The sequence below is a fragment of the Lynx rufus genome, unplaced genomic scaffold (assembly GCF_022079265.1).
Source record: "Lynx rufus isolate CCGP_SWC_20201006 ecotype Redwood Valley unplaced genomic scaffold, mLynRuf1.p SCAF_7, whole genome shotgun sequence".
Classification (NCBI taxonomy): domain Eukaryota; kingdom Metazoa; phylum Chordata; class Mammalia; order Carnivora; family Felidae; genus Lynx; species Lynx rufus.
This window is the reverse complement of record NW_025814889.1, coordinates 59,918,588-59,935,597: the sequence shown is the minus strand read 5'-3', so window position 1 is coordinate 59,935,597 and position 17,010 is coordinate 59,918,588. Positions and strand designations below refer to the sequence as shown.

The following is a 17,010-nucleotide window of genomic DNA, read 5'->3' as shown; positions in this document are numbered from 1 at the left end:
GGACTCAAATTTTTTGCCATTCTGTTCATGTCCAAGAATGATTGCAAAAGTGCCCTGACTATTGGTTTTGGGGTTACAAATACATTTTAGGGAATAGGTGTATTCACAAGTGCAGAATCCATAAATAATGAAGATTGGCTGTATATACTTTTTTTTTCTTCCTAAGGCCACTACTGTATTTTTTTAATTATTATTTTAAAATGTAATTTATAGTCAAATTGGTTTCCATACAACAAACACCCAGTGCTAATCCCAAGTGCCCTCCTCCATGCCCATCACCCACTTTTCCCTCTCCCCCAACCCCCATCAACCCTCAGTTTGTTCTCAGTCCTTAAGAATCTCTTATGGTTTGCCTCCCTCCCTCTCTAACTTTTTTTTCCCTTTCCTTCCCCTCCCCCATGGTCTTCTGTTAAGTTTCCCAAGATCCACATATGAGTGAAAACATATGGTATCTGTCTTTCTCTGTATGATTTATTTCACTTAGCATAATACCCTCCGGTTCCATCCACGTTGCTACAAATGGCCAGATTTCATTCTTTCTCATTGCCAAGTAGTATTCCATTGTATATATAAACCACAACTTTTTTTTTTTTACTTTTTTCATATTTATTTTCAAAAGTAAACATGTTGTTAGAGATGTGATGGAAGAGGCATGGGGATACAGAAGGGTACTAACATGCTGGTGTTTTCCCTTTTGCAAGCTAACAACTGACCCACCCTAACAGAAAAGATGAAGGTTAAAAGAAGAAATCTACTTGTCAACTTTGACCAAGTTCTACATGAACAGTTGCCCCCAAAATCATAACGAGAGTCTCTCACTGAAAGAATACTTTTGCACGCAAATGATTACACTACAGAAACTACGATCAGATAGCTGTGTTAACTGACATGGCCACTCAGTCAGTGGTTCTCAAATCAGCATTGCCTGGAGAGGCAGCTAAAATATTCATTGTTGGCCCTACGTTTGGAGTTTCTGATTCAGTGAACTGGGATGAAAGCCTCAGAATTTGTATTTCTAACAAGTGCCCAGGTGATGCTGTTACCACTGGTCCAGGGACCACACTTTGAGAACCACTGGTCTAGGTAATAATACCACATGTTTTGAAGTAGTCTTTGGTTCAGAACTTTTTCCTTCAACCAGACTGACCTATACTTGAGTCAACTAGTCTTTAATATATTCATATCATGTATGAAACTGTTAAATATGTTAATATATAAGTGTGCTAATTTTTAATCATCTGTTTTTTGTATTGTTTTGCTTTTAGGAACTCATATGTTCGGTTAAGGCATTTATGTACCAACACGTGGGTAACAAGTACCAGTATCCCCATAGACACAGATGAAGAGAGGCCTGTTATGTTAAAGGTAAATGTTTTTGAGAATTGTTTGATGCTTTTGAAGTTTATTTATTTTGAGAGAGACAGAGACAATGTGAGCAGGGGAGGGGCAGAGAGAGAGAGGAGAGAGACAGAGAATCCCAAGGAGGCTCCGTGCTGCCAGCCCAGAGCCCAATGCGGGGCTGGAACCCACAAAGCCGTGAGATTGTGACCTGAGCTGAAGCCAACAGTTGGGTGCTTACCCGACTGAGCCACCCAGGCACCGTATGAGAACTGTTTAATTTTTAGACAAATGTTGTATGATTAGGATCAGGGGGTGATTGACATGTCCCTTACAATGTGTCCTTACCAATATTAGAGATTATTACGAGTCATTTCCTCAAGTGTTCATTTTGCCAGTTGCTTAGGTAGCTGAACTAAGTGGCTTGGCTGCAGTGGGGCTGTGATTCAGGAGGATGCTAGCACAGACACCAAAAGCGTGGGAGCAGCATGTAGAAAGGGGAGAAGATTCCAGGAGTACATTCTCTCTATTCTGTTGACACTGAAGCAAAGGACAAGTGTGCAAGGATGTGTTTCTAGTGGGCTTTGGGAGCAAGGCAGGAATGGGCATGGACAATCTGTGTGTCCCTTCAGTCTTTCATAGTGGATGATGCAAGTGGGAATTTGGACTTGCATTTGGATGATCTATCCCTGTCTTGTATTTCTTTTTTTTAAGTATTTATTTATTTGTTTTAGAGAGGGGGGTGAGAGTGGCAGAGGGAGAGGGAGAGAGAATCCCAGGCAGGCTCCACGCTCAGCATGGAGCCCCATGCAGGGCTCTATCTCATGACCTTGAGGTCATGACCTGAGAGGAAATCAGGAGTCAGACGCTTAACCGACTGAGCTACCCAGACGCCCCTGTCTTATATTTCTTAAACAATATTAAGATGTGTTAGTACCAGAAAAATATTGCGGATTTTAAAAAACAACTAATCTTAGTGTAAAAAACACATTGCAGATTGGAACTTGCCAAACAAAAGAAGATAAAGAAGCATTTGCCATTGTGTCTGTCCCGCTGTCTGAGGTCCGAGACTTAGACTTTGCCAATGATGCAAATAAAGTGCTGGCGACCACAGTTAAAAAGCTGGAAAATGGTACAATAACTCAGAATGAAAGGAGGTTAGTAATTTTGTTAAATGGCTCTTAAGTCATCAAGAGTCAGTTGTCAACTCTTGTGGTAAGCCTCAAGTGAATGAATGGCTCTAAGGGGATATTTAGAATGGTCTCCCTAGCGGCACACCTGCTTCTGAATGAGTGGATCATGGTGAGCGAATGAAAATGGGGACTTTAAAATCTGGTCGAAGATTCACTTTTTTCCATTTTAGCTGGGCTTGGAGTTATTTATTTATTGAAAAAAAATTTTTTAATGTTTATTTATTTTTGAGACAGAGACAGAGCATGAACGGGGGAGGGCCAGAGAGAGAGGGAGACACAGAATCCGAAAGAGGCTCCAGGCTCTGAGCTGTCAGCACATAGCCCAACGCGGGGCTCGAACTCACGGACTGCGAGATCATGACCTGAGCTAAAGTCGGACGCTCAACCGACTGAGCCACCCAGGCGCCCTACTTGGAGTTGTTTTTTTGCTTGCTGATCTTTCCTTTTAAATGTTTCATAAAAAACTCGTAATACTTTTGTTGGGCTTCATTTAATATTTGTGTTTAAGAGTTCTAAAAGTCCTAAAAGAAGTTTTATGTTTTTCTATTCTTATTTATGCAAGACACGTTCGTCTGTTCAGGTACCATGAAATAAATATGCCAGGACATAATCTGCAGGGTGCAGCACTCTGCCCTTATAACTCCCACAGAGAAACTGGATCCTCGATTCTTCAGCTCTGGTTCTGGAAATGGTTGAGAAAGAGAATGATCCTGATAGCTCTCAATGATATCATTCCTATTTTGTGTTGGTACTGTAAACATATTTTATGTACTCCTTCAAACAGTCCTGAGATGGACATTATTCTCATTTTACGTAAGTGGGGGATTCGATCATGTGTGGTTTTGTTTTTGAATTTTTAAAAATGTTTTATTTATTTCTGTGAGATAGAGGGAGAGTAGGGGAGGGACATGGGGGGTGGGCAGAAGATCCAAAGTGGGCTCTGTACTGAGAGCAGCAAGCCTGATGTGGGGCTTGAAGTCATGAGCTCTGGGATCATAACTTGAGCTGAAGTTGGAGGTTCAACCGACCAAACCACCCAAATGCCCCCAGTCGTGTGCGTTTTTCAAGTCTCTGTGTTTTCAGTGCTCCAGAACACAAGCCTTTTTATATATCCCCCCCCTTGATGATCTGCTACATACCTTTACATTTGAACAAGAGAAAGCTTTTTACCAATTTCACAGGCATTCATATATTGGAGCTCTCAGGACTGGGATGACCAGGACTGACCAGGGATGAGGGATCATGCATTTTTATTGTTCCTGCTTCTTTCCCCACTGTTTTACAGTGAGAAACATCAGAGCAAAGAGAAATATGCTTGAGAAATATGAAGTTGCAATTATTGATCTGGATTTAGTAATTTTAGAAAAGTCATCTCCTATCACAATTCACTCAAAGCTGCCTGTCAATACAATGGAACTTCTTGGCATAGTTGAGTGTTTTTATATTATTTTCTCTGTTTTAGAATTCAATATAAAATTCTATCTGAAAATACCCTCACAACTCTGACTTTTTTTCTCTCTGGAGAATGAAGTTATTATTAGATCTTCTCTTACTCAAAACCAGAAAGAATGATACAAGGTCAAAGGGGAGGTGTTAGAATATTGCAGATCTAGCTCAAAATGCCCGTGTTGTTTGAATTCTCTCTCATGGCTTCCCCTTTACTTGCCCCAGGAATGGGCTCTGGAGGCACAAGCTCCTGTGTTATGCCCCAAGATCCTCAATCTCAGATAGTTTTCAGTGGAATTTCTGATCTTATTGTGCATAGTTGCACCAACAAAATAGAGAGTCTTGGGGACGTGGTGGGGGTGGGAGAGGAGGGAAAGTGGAGGCGGGGTTAACTGCTTTTCAGTTAGTGATGCATGTAATCGCAAACCAGAATTTCTGCACCATGTGTTAGTTTTGAGGGTACAGAAAAAGATGTGGGGTTCCTCAGCAGCATTTACAGTTTGGCGATGTAATTAATTCATGTTTATTGAGCTCCTGGCATATGCCTGGCCCTGCCAGGCAGCATGCACATGCCCTGATAATGTGATAGTCAACAGCACAGAACTACGGCCGCGTCTTCACTCTGTTTACTGGTTTGAGGTTGGTTCCGAGTCCCCAGGATGGAAGCTCAGTATCTAGAATAGTGGTCATCCCACATGGGATCACCGGATCAGATATCCTTGGGTTTTTGTTTGTTTCTTTGTTTCAGATCAGATACCTTTGTCATTCAAAGTTAACATCTTCCTTAGCAACATCATTTTTCCTTAACTTTTACTTGCCTGATAGTAAAGTCGCCACACTGGCTGCCTTTTGGTTAGTGTTTCTCTGATGCTTCTTTTTGAGTATCAATTTATTTCAGATTTCCTGGTCATTTTGTTTTAGTGATGTGTCTTGTGAGCGACGGAGAGCTAGATTTTTTTTTTATTTTATTTTATTTTATTTTATTTTATTTTATTTTATTTTATTTTATTTATTTTTTTTGAGAGCTAGATTTTAAAAATCTAATCTGATCTCTTTCTTTTCTCCCTCTACTTGTGCAGTTTGTTCTCTCAGTCCTCGGATCACTTTCTTGGCTGCTCAGAATGATTTGGTATTTATCTAGCTATGTTTGAGGCATGAGACAAGCATAGGGTCCCCCTACTACTCCACCATCTTAACTCCTCACCTAATCTGATCCCTTTTGTCTGGAGCCTTCATCTTCCGGTATTTCACCAAAGAGACCAACACAAAGGGAAAGAGTTGAGGCACGGCTGTGTGCTCTCAGGTCTCTTAGAAACCTGGAGTGCTTCCTTCAGCAACATATATGAGAATCGGCAAGAAAGATGATAGTGTAGACATCAGGGGAATTGGCTCTGTTTAAAAAGGAACACCCCACAGATGTTACCATGGCAAAACTGGAAGAGTCTACAGTGTTACCCAGCATGCTGTTGACGTTGTTGTAAACAAACAAGTTAAGGACAAGATTCTTGCCAAGAGAATTAATGTACCTATTGAGCATATGAAGCACTCAAAGAGCAGAGATAGCTTCCTGAAGGGTGTGAAGGAAAATGATCAGACCAAGAAGGAGGAGGAAGAGGTAGATACTTGGGTTCAACCGAAGCACATGCTGCTCCACCCAGAGAAGACACGCTTTGCGAGAAGCAATGGGGAAGAGTCTGCGCTGATGGAACCCATTCCCTGTGAATCCATGGCATGATATGTGTCAAAAAAAAAAGAAAAGACCTCAAGACTGCAAAAATAATTACAAAAATGGAATCTGATCATCTTTCAATTATTTCGCATTTAATAAATGTTTGGGTTTATTCTATCTTTTTTTTCTTAATGTAGCTTTTTTTTGTCTGTTCCCTCTCTTGCTTCTTTCTGTTAGGTTGATAAAGCTGGTATTTTCTCCTCATTTTTTCTTTTCCTCTACTGGTTTAGAAGCTTTAGGTCCTATTGCTGTTCTCTAGCAATTGCATTATTACTATTCTTGCCATACATTTTAGCTGCATATTCTTTCTTATAAAATTTGAAGTTATTAAATCTTTCTTCTTCTCATGGGAGTAAAGTACCTCAGAATGGTTTAATTATGCACTGATATTCTCCTTCTCATCTTTCTTGGAATATTTGTCTAGAATCATAGTTCTGTGTTCATCCTTTTCATTAAAAAATTTTTTTCTAATAGTTGATATCTACAAAGGAGTAAATGTGTCAGATAAATTATGATGTACCCCCTTTTTTATTAAAAGTTTTAATTCCTAAAAATTATTTTTATTATGAATTGTATTTCTTGTTATCTTTTACTTCTTCAGCTTGCTTTTATTTCTTGCTTCTCATGTCTTCTCTCTGGGCTCACATTTCTTTTTGCTGAAATTTATCCTTTAAAACATTTGGTTAGGGTCTGTGGGTTATAAATCTCAGTTTTTAAATATATGAAAAAAATCTTTGTTTTACTTCCACTCTTACGTGCTACTTTATGTGTTAGAATTTTAGCTTGGCAGTTATTTTCCTTTAGTAAAGTCATAATGTAATGATTTTCTGACATTTTGTTGCCATTAAGAAGTTTTTTTGCTGACAGAATTGTTACCTTATTGGCCATTTTTCCTTTACTTTTTGGTAATTTTCTAGACTTTTTCTTTGTCTTTGATGTCCTGAAGTTTTACTATGATGTGTTTACAAGGAAATTGAAAAAAATTTAATGTTTCTTTATTTTAGAGAGAGGGAGAGAGAGACAGAGAGAGGGAGAGAGAGACAGAGAGAGAGAGCGACAGAGAGAGAAAGAAAGAAAGGCAGAGAGAGGGAGACACAGTCTTCAAAGCAGACTGTAGGCTCTGAGCTGTCAGCAGAGAGCCCGACATGGCACTCACACTCATGAACCGTGAGATCATGACCTGAGCCAAAGTCAGACCCTTCACCAACTGAGCCACCCAGGTGCTCCTACAAGGAAATTTTTAAACACACTTTTAAAACTTGAAGTGGAGTCGGTGTACAACATTATATTAGTTTTGGGTTTACAACCTAACTATTTGATATTTGTGTTTATTGTGAAATCGTCACCACGATAAGTCTAGTTAACATCTGTCACCATACAGTCACAACATTTTTTTTCTGTATTGAGAACTTTAAGGATTTACTCTCGCAGCAACTTTCACATACAGTATTATTAACTGTCACCACTATGCTGTACGTTACACACCCAGGGCTTATTTGTTTTATAACTGAAAGTCTGTACCTTTTGACTTCCTTCACCCATCTCACCCATCCACTACCCTTCACCTCTGGCCACGACCAATCTGTTCTCTGTGTCTGTGAATTTATGTTTAATTATTATTATTATTTTTTTACATAAGGAAGTTTTATTTTTGTTTTTCCCACCTGATATTTAAGGTATGCTTTTAATCTGTATACTTAGATCTTCCTTTAATTCTGAAAAGTTTTCTGGTGTTTTCTTTCAGATGTTACTTCTTTACCTTTTCCCTCTCTTGTCTCTTTTGGAACTCCTATTAAATGCATGTTGGATCCTCTTCATTCATCCTCTTTATCTTTTCACTTTCCTTTTATCATTTGCCTTTTTATATCTCTCTGTGCTGCTTTCTGCATTGATTTTTTTATATTGTCTTATAAATCAATATTTTTTCTTTGTGTATAGAATAGTTTACCTTTGTGAATTAGATTTTTGTTGAAATGATTATAATTTTTTTCTCAGATTTCTGTTGGTTCTGTTGTGTTCATTTGTATCTGCCTTTTTAAGATATTTTTGTCTCTTTTGTATATAATTGCTTTCTTTATCTCTTTAAAAAATTTTTTTTACATTTATTCATTTTTGAGAGACAGAGAGAGACAGAGCACAAGGGGGGAAGGGCAGAGAGAGAGGGAGACACAGAATCTGAAGCAGGCTCCAGGCTCCCAGCTATCAGCATAGAGCCTGACACAGGGCTCGAAATCACAGACCACGAGATCATGACCTGAGCCGAAGTCGGATGCACAACCGACTGAGCCACCCAGGCGCCCCATCTTTCTTTATCTCTTTGGTGATTGAAAAGACTTATTTAAAAGTTATTTTGAAATTGTTCTGTTACCTGCATTTTGTTGGTAATGAATCGACCTCTTGATTTTTTACGTGTGATGGGACTGGCCTTCTTTATGTCCGTTTTCCTCACGTGCTTTGGAATTTGAATATGCAGGCTCTTCTTAAGTGGCTGGTTTTTGCTTTTCCTTTCTCTACTTTTGCTGATCTCCTCTGTCAGTCTTATGGTTGAGAACAGAGTTCCCCGTCCTATGGTAATTTGAGGCTTCAGCTGTTGGCCTCACAGGTGGCTAGGTCCAGTCTTTCTGTGAGTTTCCTACCGCACAGCCAGAGCTGAAAAGGGGCCACCCAAGTTTTAAGGTTCTCTTCAAAGGTGGAAAATTCCTACTTTAATACCTGCTTTCAGATCTTGAACTTAGTTTCCTGCTCTGTGCTTCCAGTCCCAGTTATCTTGCGGGGATTGAGCATTATCCTTGCTTATCGCTGTGTCGTCTCTCTTAGTTTGTTCCTAATCCACAAAGTGTTTTGTTTTTTTAGGTATGTCTTTTAAAAACTATATCTTATTTATCGTTGCTGCATATGACAAAGCCACACAGAAAGTTTTTAGTATAAGCAAATTAATAAAATGGGGTGGATTAGTAGGACCAAACCACTTCTCAGTAAAGAATTGGAGTTTGATGGGGCGCCTGGGTGGCTTAGTCGGTTGAGCATCCGACTTTGGCTCAGGTCATTATCTCACGGCTCGTGAGTTCGAGCCCCGTGTCGGGCTCTGTGCTGACAGCTCAGAGCCTGGAGCCTGCTTTGGATTCTGTGTCTCCATCTCTCTTGGCCCCTCCCCCACTCATGCTCTATCTTTGTCTCTCTCTCTCAAAAATAAATAAACATTCAAAAAAATTAAAAAAAAAAGAATTGGAGTTTGATCTAACCTGAGAAAACCCAGTTGCTTACCACAGATGGGGTGCTGGAGGTGAAAAGGGAGAAAAAGAGTTTCAACAGTTTTGAGGTCAGAAGAGAAGACTGGTTTCTTGCCTTCCATTGCCCCATCATCAGAGGAGTCACGCTGTGCAAGCAGGGTTAATGTATAATGATTTTCAATTAAGACTTAATTGTCTTCATCATCATTCCATTAATTGTCACCAATTCAGGCCACCTGGAAGACTTTAAAACAGAATGATTTGTAGTTGCCCCAAACTTGTGCTTTCTTAGATATCTAAACATCTGAATACACTTAATCTGAAACAGAGGAGGAAAAGAATATTAATAATTTTAAAAAGAAAATACATATATTTATGCTTTTCAAAAGAAATTAACACCACATTTCAATGCACATGAATCATATTTTACATTTCTCTGATTGTCCTCAGAGCTTATGTGAGTGAATCTTATCAGGCACATTTTCGAAAAGAAACAGTTTGGGTTCAAATTTAACATAGGTACACCAAGAAAGCATAGAATCCCTGAAATTTTGGAGTGGAATTTATGATTTGGGAAGTATGCTGAAATTTGCCTGTAGGTGGCTAAATTCTGGATTCTGGGTATGTTCATTTGACTCTATGAAAGTACATTCTCTTTCAGGAGGTAAATCTGGAGATAGGATCAGAATGCTTCTTAACTAAATACATTCTATACTTTTCTGGAATTGTTGATCTCTTATACTATAGTTTTCTTATTGATGTGATCATGATTGGGCATGCTAATAATAGTGAATGATTATGCTCATGTGTATGGATAATATATATGTATATATATTTGCTGGACAAAATTTTTCAAAAATTAAAACAAATTTGGGGCGCCTGGGTGGCGCAGTCGGTTAAGCGTCCGACTTCAGCCAGGTCACGATCTCGCGGTCCGTGAGTTCGAGCCCCGCGTCAGGCTCTGTCTGGGCTGATGGCTTGGAGCCTGGAGCCTGTTTCCGATTCTGTGTCCCCCTCTCTCTCTGCCCCTCCCCCGTTCATGCTCTGCCTCTCTCTGTCCCAAAAATAAATAAACGTTGAAAAAAATTAAAACAAATTTAAAAATTCATGTAGAAAATGACGAAGAACAGGCAGAGGAAGGAGGAAGAAGAAAGCTAAGGGAGGAAGGGTTTTTAAGACATATTAGGTTCTGAATGCCACTGAAGTTCAAGTAATAGTTAAAATAATAACCAAAACGTAGAGTTAAAGGTGAACGTTAATATATGATTTTAGAGTGCCGTGATTTTTATAGATCAGGTAATAGTTTGAGAACAGTTTAAAACATCTGATTGCTTGCTCTGACTCTGTTCATACATCATTTAAATGTTTCCTATTCTGTTCATTGGAAATGCAGAAGTATGGTGAAGATTGGAAATGTAGTTTGAGTCAATAGTAGAAAAAGGATTTGAATTTAGAAATTTAGAAATTGAGCCGTTCTCCCTTAAGCAGGAATGCTCTTCTTTGCTAGTCAGTTCTAGAAAATGATCTGGTGGTGTTAGCCTATCAACTTATCTTCTATTTGGGCTCACGTGGCTTTATGTCATAATTGTCTTTGCAAATACTTGATTAGAACTGGAAGCAGGAGTGTGGGCCGGAGGAGCTGGCGAAGGCATGCTCTTTATAAAGATTTAGGTAAATGTTAACTGAATTAGATGTATTGTTGATTAAAGAATTTTTATTATAAAATGTTCTCAATGTTCCAGTGTTTCAGTCCTCAGTACTTATTAAAAAATATTTTCCAAAATTTGAGTAAAGTTTCTTTTTCACTTTATGGTAGGTTTGTAACCAAATTATTAGAAGACCTCATCTTCTTTGTGGCTGATGTACTTAATAACGGACAAGAAGTTTTGGATGTCGTTATCATTAAGCCAAACCGAGAACGTCAAAAGTTAATGAGGGAACAAAACATACTGGCACAGGTGAATGTTTTCATGTACTAAATTTGCACATTGAATTGTTTTGAATTATAGCATCAGGAAAGTCCTTGTGTTAGTTATCTATTACTGTGTAACAAATTACCCCAAGACTTTGTGGCTGAAAATAACAGATAGTAGTCTCACAGTTTCTGTGGATTAGGAATCTGGGAGTGGCTTGGGTGGGTGGTTCTTGCTCAGGGTCTTTCACAAGACCACAGTCAAGGTGCTGGCTTGGGCTGCAGTCATCTCTGGCTTGAATGGGACAGGATTTCACTTCCCAGCTCACTCACACAGGCCTCTCTGTAGACACCGACCTCTCCATAGCATCTTGCTTTCCTTAGAAATGAGGGATCCAAGAGAGAACAAGAGAGCGCACCCAGATAGAAGCCACAGGCTTTTTTATAACTGAATCTGATGTGAGTCAGTAAATCCAGTCCATAGTCAAGGAGACAGGATTGCATAAGACTGTGGATTTCAGGAGGCAGGGATCACCGTGGCCATCTTAGAGACATCCTTCTGCAGACCTCTCAGAAAACCTACAGTGTCAGACTATCTCCAGAAAATGTGCTGGGATAATCTTCTAGGTAGAATCTACAGGATAACTTTGGAAATGCTATCTCCGTCTACTTTCTGCTTCTGTCCCTCTCTTCTTAAGAAAGTAGGGAAGTCTACTCATCAGCTCACAAATGCTCTGTATAATATTCTAGTTTTTTTTTTCCCCTGGCAGTCTAGATCTACTCCTATACTGTGTCCTTCTGAAATTGTTTTATAACACACCAGTAAATTAATTCACTTCCTGATAATATGCATATATGGGCATACCTACCGTTATGTGTTTCTTTCAATTCAGTTAATTGCTGTATAAAGTAATGGGCTCCTGCATTAATTGTGAACTCAAGGAAGATATTTAAAAAATTAAAAAACATGTTATTAATATACACGTTCTTGTGGAGTTGGGAAAGAAAAACAGTAGACACATTGCCAATTAATATTCTATAGCTGATTGTCTAAAAATGTAAAATCAACATTTCTCTCAAAGAAAATAAAGGTTGCAAATATAATGAGACAAAGGCTTTTCTGACATTAGCATTCTTTTGTATAAAACATTTGATTTCAAGGACTTTTAGGACTTTGAATAATTTATTAATATTACGTCAACCAACATGTCTAATAGTTTATTTCAGTCTTTAAATTTTTTTAAAATGTTTATGTATTTTTGAGAGAGAGAGAGACAGAGCATGAGCAGGGGAGGGGCAAAGAGAGAGGGAGACACAGAATTTGAAGAGCCTGTGAAGACACAGGCTCTGGGCTCTGAGCTGTCAGCACAGAGCCCAACGTGGGGCTCGAACTCATGAACCATAAGGTCATAACCTGAGCCGAAGTCAGACAAAAACTGACGAAGTCACCCAGGAGCCCTGTTTATTTCAGTATTTTAAATAGAAAATTCAAGGTTTAGTGAATATAAAATTATTGAGGTAACTTTAATTTGTATTATATTTTATGAACTACAAAAGATGATTCCTTTCCATTTTGCTTTCTTGTGTTAATGCTCATGCCCTTGTGTAGGTGCTCTTTCATAATTTACTCATACTACCAGCTCATCCCTAGGTGACCTTACCTGCTGTCCTGCTGCCTAAAAGAGTTATATTCCTTAATGTTTATTAAATATTTCCCAGCTGCTATCCTTTGTTATAATGCTGGTCACTGGTCATCACCAGCTGCCCATGAAGTGCCTTATTTGTTGGAATACTGATATATCCATGCTTTGGTGACATCTTAATGTACCAGGAACAATAGATAAACTCTTTTGGAAAGAGGTTTAGAAGTAATATTCGGAACTAAAATTCTGATGTCAATTTCAGATGAAAAGTAAATGTTTTCTTTATATTATTTTGATTTTAGAAAGTTATAGAACACAATAGAAGTAATTGTAAAGCCATAGAAATTGAACTATATTTTAGTTTACTTGAATATGTTCGTGTAACTTGGTACATCCCAACATCTTTCTATTTCTTATTTTATAAAATATAATTTCTAAACAGAATTAAGTGTTTTATTTAAATGTTCTTTGTCAATTTAAGGAATCCTTTTCATGGTATTTTTTTCTTTTCTTAATGTGTTGTTTCTGTATTCTAAGTCTTTTTTTTTCCTTTACATTAATTCTGCTCAAATATTGCAAAAGTGGTTTTGAGTCATTGTGTTTATTTGTAAAACATGAACCTCCATTCATCAGAATAGATGGTTGTTTTTTGTTTTTTTTCTCCCCCTGATAGGTATTTGGGATTCTTAAAGCACCCTTTAAGGAGAAAGCAGGAGAAGGCTCAATGTTGAGACTTGAAGATCTGGGGGACCAAAGATACGCTCCTTATAAGTACATGCTGAGGCTGTGTTACCGCGTGCTCAGACATTCGCAGCAGGACTACAGGAAAAATCAGGTCAGAGGTGGCTTGCGTCTTTGCCTCTATTTAACATTTCAAGTATGGGCAAGGGTCTTTGGTTACTGTTCTAAACTACATAACATAGGAATGGGAATTTCTGCTCTGCAATGAAATGTTTTATGTTGGCCACACAAAAAAATGACCTGTAAGTATTTTTGTGATGACGTATTTATTCTTCCATGTACAGTTAGAACCTTTGGGGAAGATACCTGAAGTCTTTGGGCATGGTATTAGCTTTTGCTAGGCAGGAGACATGCTGGATGTGTTATGTAAAGAGGTGGGAGACATTTCTTGACATTTCTTGACATGTGAGGTTCTGGATCATCATGTGTAGGCCAAAGAGTTCTGTGTCTGGTGGTGAAGATATGGTATGTATGTCTGAAACATGAGGGAGAGGCAAAGAGGGGACATGAGAGAGAAAAGATGGCATGGGAATTCAGGAGAGGGGAGCCCAGGAAGGGTGTTTGGAGAAGGAAGCATTTGAGGAGGATGACAATCATTTTCCTAAACTGTATCGGAACAGGCTTTTAGTGAAGAAGAGTCTATGAAGAGAGAATGATGGATGCTAACAAGGGCACTTTCGTCCTACGATGGTTCTAACTATGGAGAACAGGAAACCTGGACTATTGCCAATGGCAAGTTTCCAATGGCAAATGAAATTAAAGTGTCATTTTTATCTTTAAAAAAGTGTTTATTATTTTTGAGAGAGAGCGTGTGCGGGGAAGGGACAGAGAAAGAAGAAGAGAGAGCATCCCAGGCCCCGTGCCATCAGCACAGAGCCCTACACGGGGCTCAAACTCATGAAATGTGAGATCGTGACCTGAACCGGAATCAAGAGTCTGACACTTAACTGAATGAGCCACCCAAGTGCCCCAAGTATCATTTTTATCTTAAAAATACAAAATATTTTGCATTTATATATAATATATATATAAATATATAAATAAATGTATATAATAATATACATTTGTGTAATATAAACTTGTTTAAAATCATTATTTTATAAATTAGCATCCCATGTTTCTCTTAGCCAGTTTGAGAGAAAACTGATTAGTTTGTGAGAGGGCTGGTAAGGCAGGTCAGACTGAGCCACATAGGCCCAGGATGTCAGGCCTAGAAGGTAGCGGTTACTTGGGAATAGTCAGTGGTATTTATTGAGTGTTTACTTACCAGGCTCAGTTCTAAGCACTTTTCACAACTTAACTCAGGTGATACTGAGTTAAGATGAGGAACTGAGGCTACATGGAGGTTAAATAAGTTACCAAAGATTATATAGTGTTATGACTGGAGCCAGTATTCAAACCTAGGCTCTTAGTCATCACACTATGGCCTCTTAGTAGTTTGAAACTTTCTTGGTGAGAACAAAGAATTTGCTTTATAAAAAATGTTAAAATACATTGGGTTTGAAATTCTATTTCAAGTTTGAGAAGATGTCTAAAAAGAATATGTAAAACAAACTAGTTAGAAGATAAGTAATATCGCAAAGAGCAAAAGAGTGAGGGAGGGGATAATATAAACAAATCCTTAAATACTTTTGAATATAATCCCGGTTATAAACAGCCTTCTTTCCAATTGGAAATACTGCCATCAGATTTATTTTCCCCAGCTTCATTCCTTTAAGATGGCAAGATAAAGTAGGTAGAGTCCTTCCTATTTTGGTGGAAAAAAATTAAGTTCCAGAACATTAAATGATGGACCTTCAGCACTCAGAGAGTCTATGTCCCAGAAGCTACTCAATATTAGGGATCATGTTATTCTGTGAAGACCTGGGATGGAGATGGGGGCTTAGAAGTTGCTCAGTGTATTCTACCTGGCCTCCTTTCTCTTCTTGCATCTGGAAATATCTACTTTGCTAGGTAGGCCGCCACTCCACACGCAGGTGCTGTGTTGTGTTAGAGAGACGGCATTTACTGAAAAATCACCAGGTTTACAGAGTTTATCTGATGCTCTGAGTCCCATAGGTCCACAATATCCACCAATCTTGACTGTGCTTAGCCTTTGGAAAGGTCTCAGGGACCTTCTTTCTATAGTACTGCCCTATGCTTCATTGTCAGATCTCCTTGGCTTTGTTTGTTCAGATAGTCCCCAGTAGATTCCCTGGGTGGCATATCTTTTTTTTTTTTTTTTTTTTAATTTTTTAACGTTTATTTTTGAGACAGAGAGAGACAGAGCATGAATGGGGGGAGGGTCAGAGAGAGAGGGAGACACAGAATCGGAAGCAGGCTCCAGGCTCTGAGCCATCAGCACAGAGCCCGATGAGGGGCTCGAACCCGTGAACCACGAGATCATGACCTGAGCTGAAGTCGGACACTTAACCGACTGAGCCACCCAGGCGCCCCCCGGGTGGCATATCTTAACTGATGTCCTTTCTTCGTCTGGCACACAAATTTTATCTCAACTCCTGTTAGTCTTAGCTGAAGACTCATGCCTAGTGTGCTGAGGTATGTGCAATTTCTCCTCTGAAAACACTCATCCGCCTGATAAGTGGAAACCACACACACACACACACACACACACACACACACACACATATTCTACGCCTATAATTATTCCTCTTCTTTGTTCTTAGTTCACCCTACCCAGGTGTATCACTTCTCCAAGTAAATGTTTATTCACTTTTGGTGACCTACTTTCTGGGTTTCTTTAGAGCATATGACTGTGGGGGGACACTCTTTTTCTCTTTTGGGATGTCTCCCCAAGATGTAGTTCATTGAGGTGACAAAAGAATAAATGTCCAGCATTTACTGAGGGTTAGATTTTATTTTCTCTTATGTTCTCATGCATGCTCCAATTCAGTCTCAGTGATAGATGCATAAGATTTTTTTCTCATTTCTTTTGAATTAAAAATGCTTTTATTAAGCATAGAGCAGCTTTCTGATGTTTTTAGAACATAATTTTAAAATACAGGTAGAAATACTTTCTAATTTTTGCAAAATTATCTTATTTTCCTTTATCCTAATCTATATTGTATAGAGTCTTAATAGGGAGCTCTTTTGTGACTTAGTGTTAACCCAAGTCTTTAATGTTGAGTGTCTGTTTATTATTATTTATAGAATATGGTGACAACCTCTAAATTGATCTGATTTATCAACATCTTGATCTATTTATCAAACATCTTGGAGGTTTGCCTTATACTAGAGTATGATTACAGCAGTCATAAAAGTGTATAAATCAATACATGTCTTTAAAATGATATACCAACAGAACATTTACTTTACTTAACTGGCTACCCAATATGAAGCTATCATTTTGAAAGGCCACAAAATTGCTGCCTAGAATATAATTAGATTTGTCCAATGTGTATCATTTTCAAGGAATAGATAGGTTCCTGTAAATTTTACCTAAGGCAAAAAAAAAAAAAACCACACCCCACTTTCTAATCAATAAATTTTCCCATCATAGAACCAGAGGTACATCCCCAAGGAGAATCCCCAAGAAATTGGAAGTGAGAACTTTGGATTGTGGAAGGAGTTAGTTAAACTTACTGGGTCTATTTATGGTTGTGTGGGATTCTTACTTGTACCCAGAATGTGGGACATGAGCAATGGCGGCTTGGAATATAGGAGAGTCAGTGTGAAGAATGAGAAGCAGATTAAATAATGCATGATTGAAACTCCCAATGGCCTTTTCCTGCTCTTAGAGTAACATTTTTGTCCTTTACCAGGGCTCTCAAGGACCAAC

The 17,010-nt window shown here is 38.6% G+C and overlaps 1 protein-coding gene across 5 annotated transcripts in view; it reads left to right on the top strand.

Moving 5' to 3' along the window:
• The window catches only part of ITPR2 (inositol 1,4,5-trisphosphate receptor type 2), a 500,503-nt gene that overhangs the window by 144,899 nt on the left and 338,594 nt on the right, over positions 1-17,010 (top strand). For all 5 annotated transcript variants that reach the window (XM_047065390.1, XM_047065392.1, XM_047065391.1 and 2 more), the window contains exons 12-15: positions 1,266-1,365; positions 2,335-2,495; positions 10,753-10,894; positions 13,165-13,326. In XM_047065390.1, the coding sequence (XP_046921346.1) occupies positions 1,266-1,365; positions 2,335-2,495; positions 10,753-10,894; positions 13,165-13,326 (565 nt within the window). The remainder of the gene's footprint in view (positions 1-1,265; positions 1,366-2,334; positions 2,496-10,752; positions 10,895-13,164; positions 13,327-17,010) is intronic.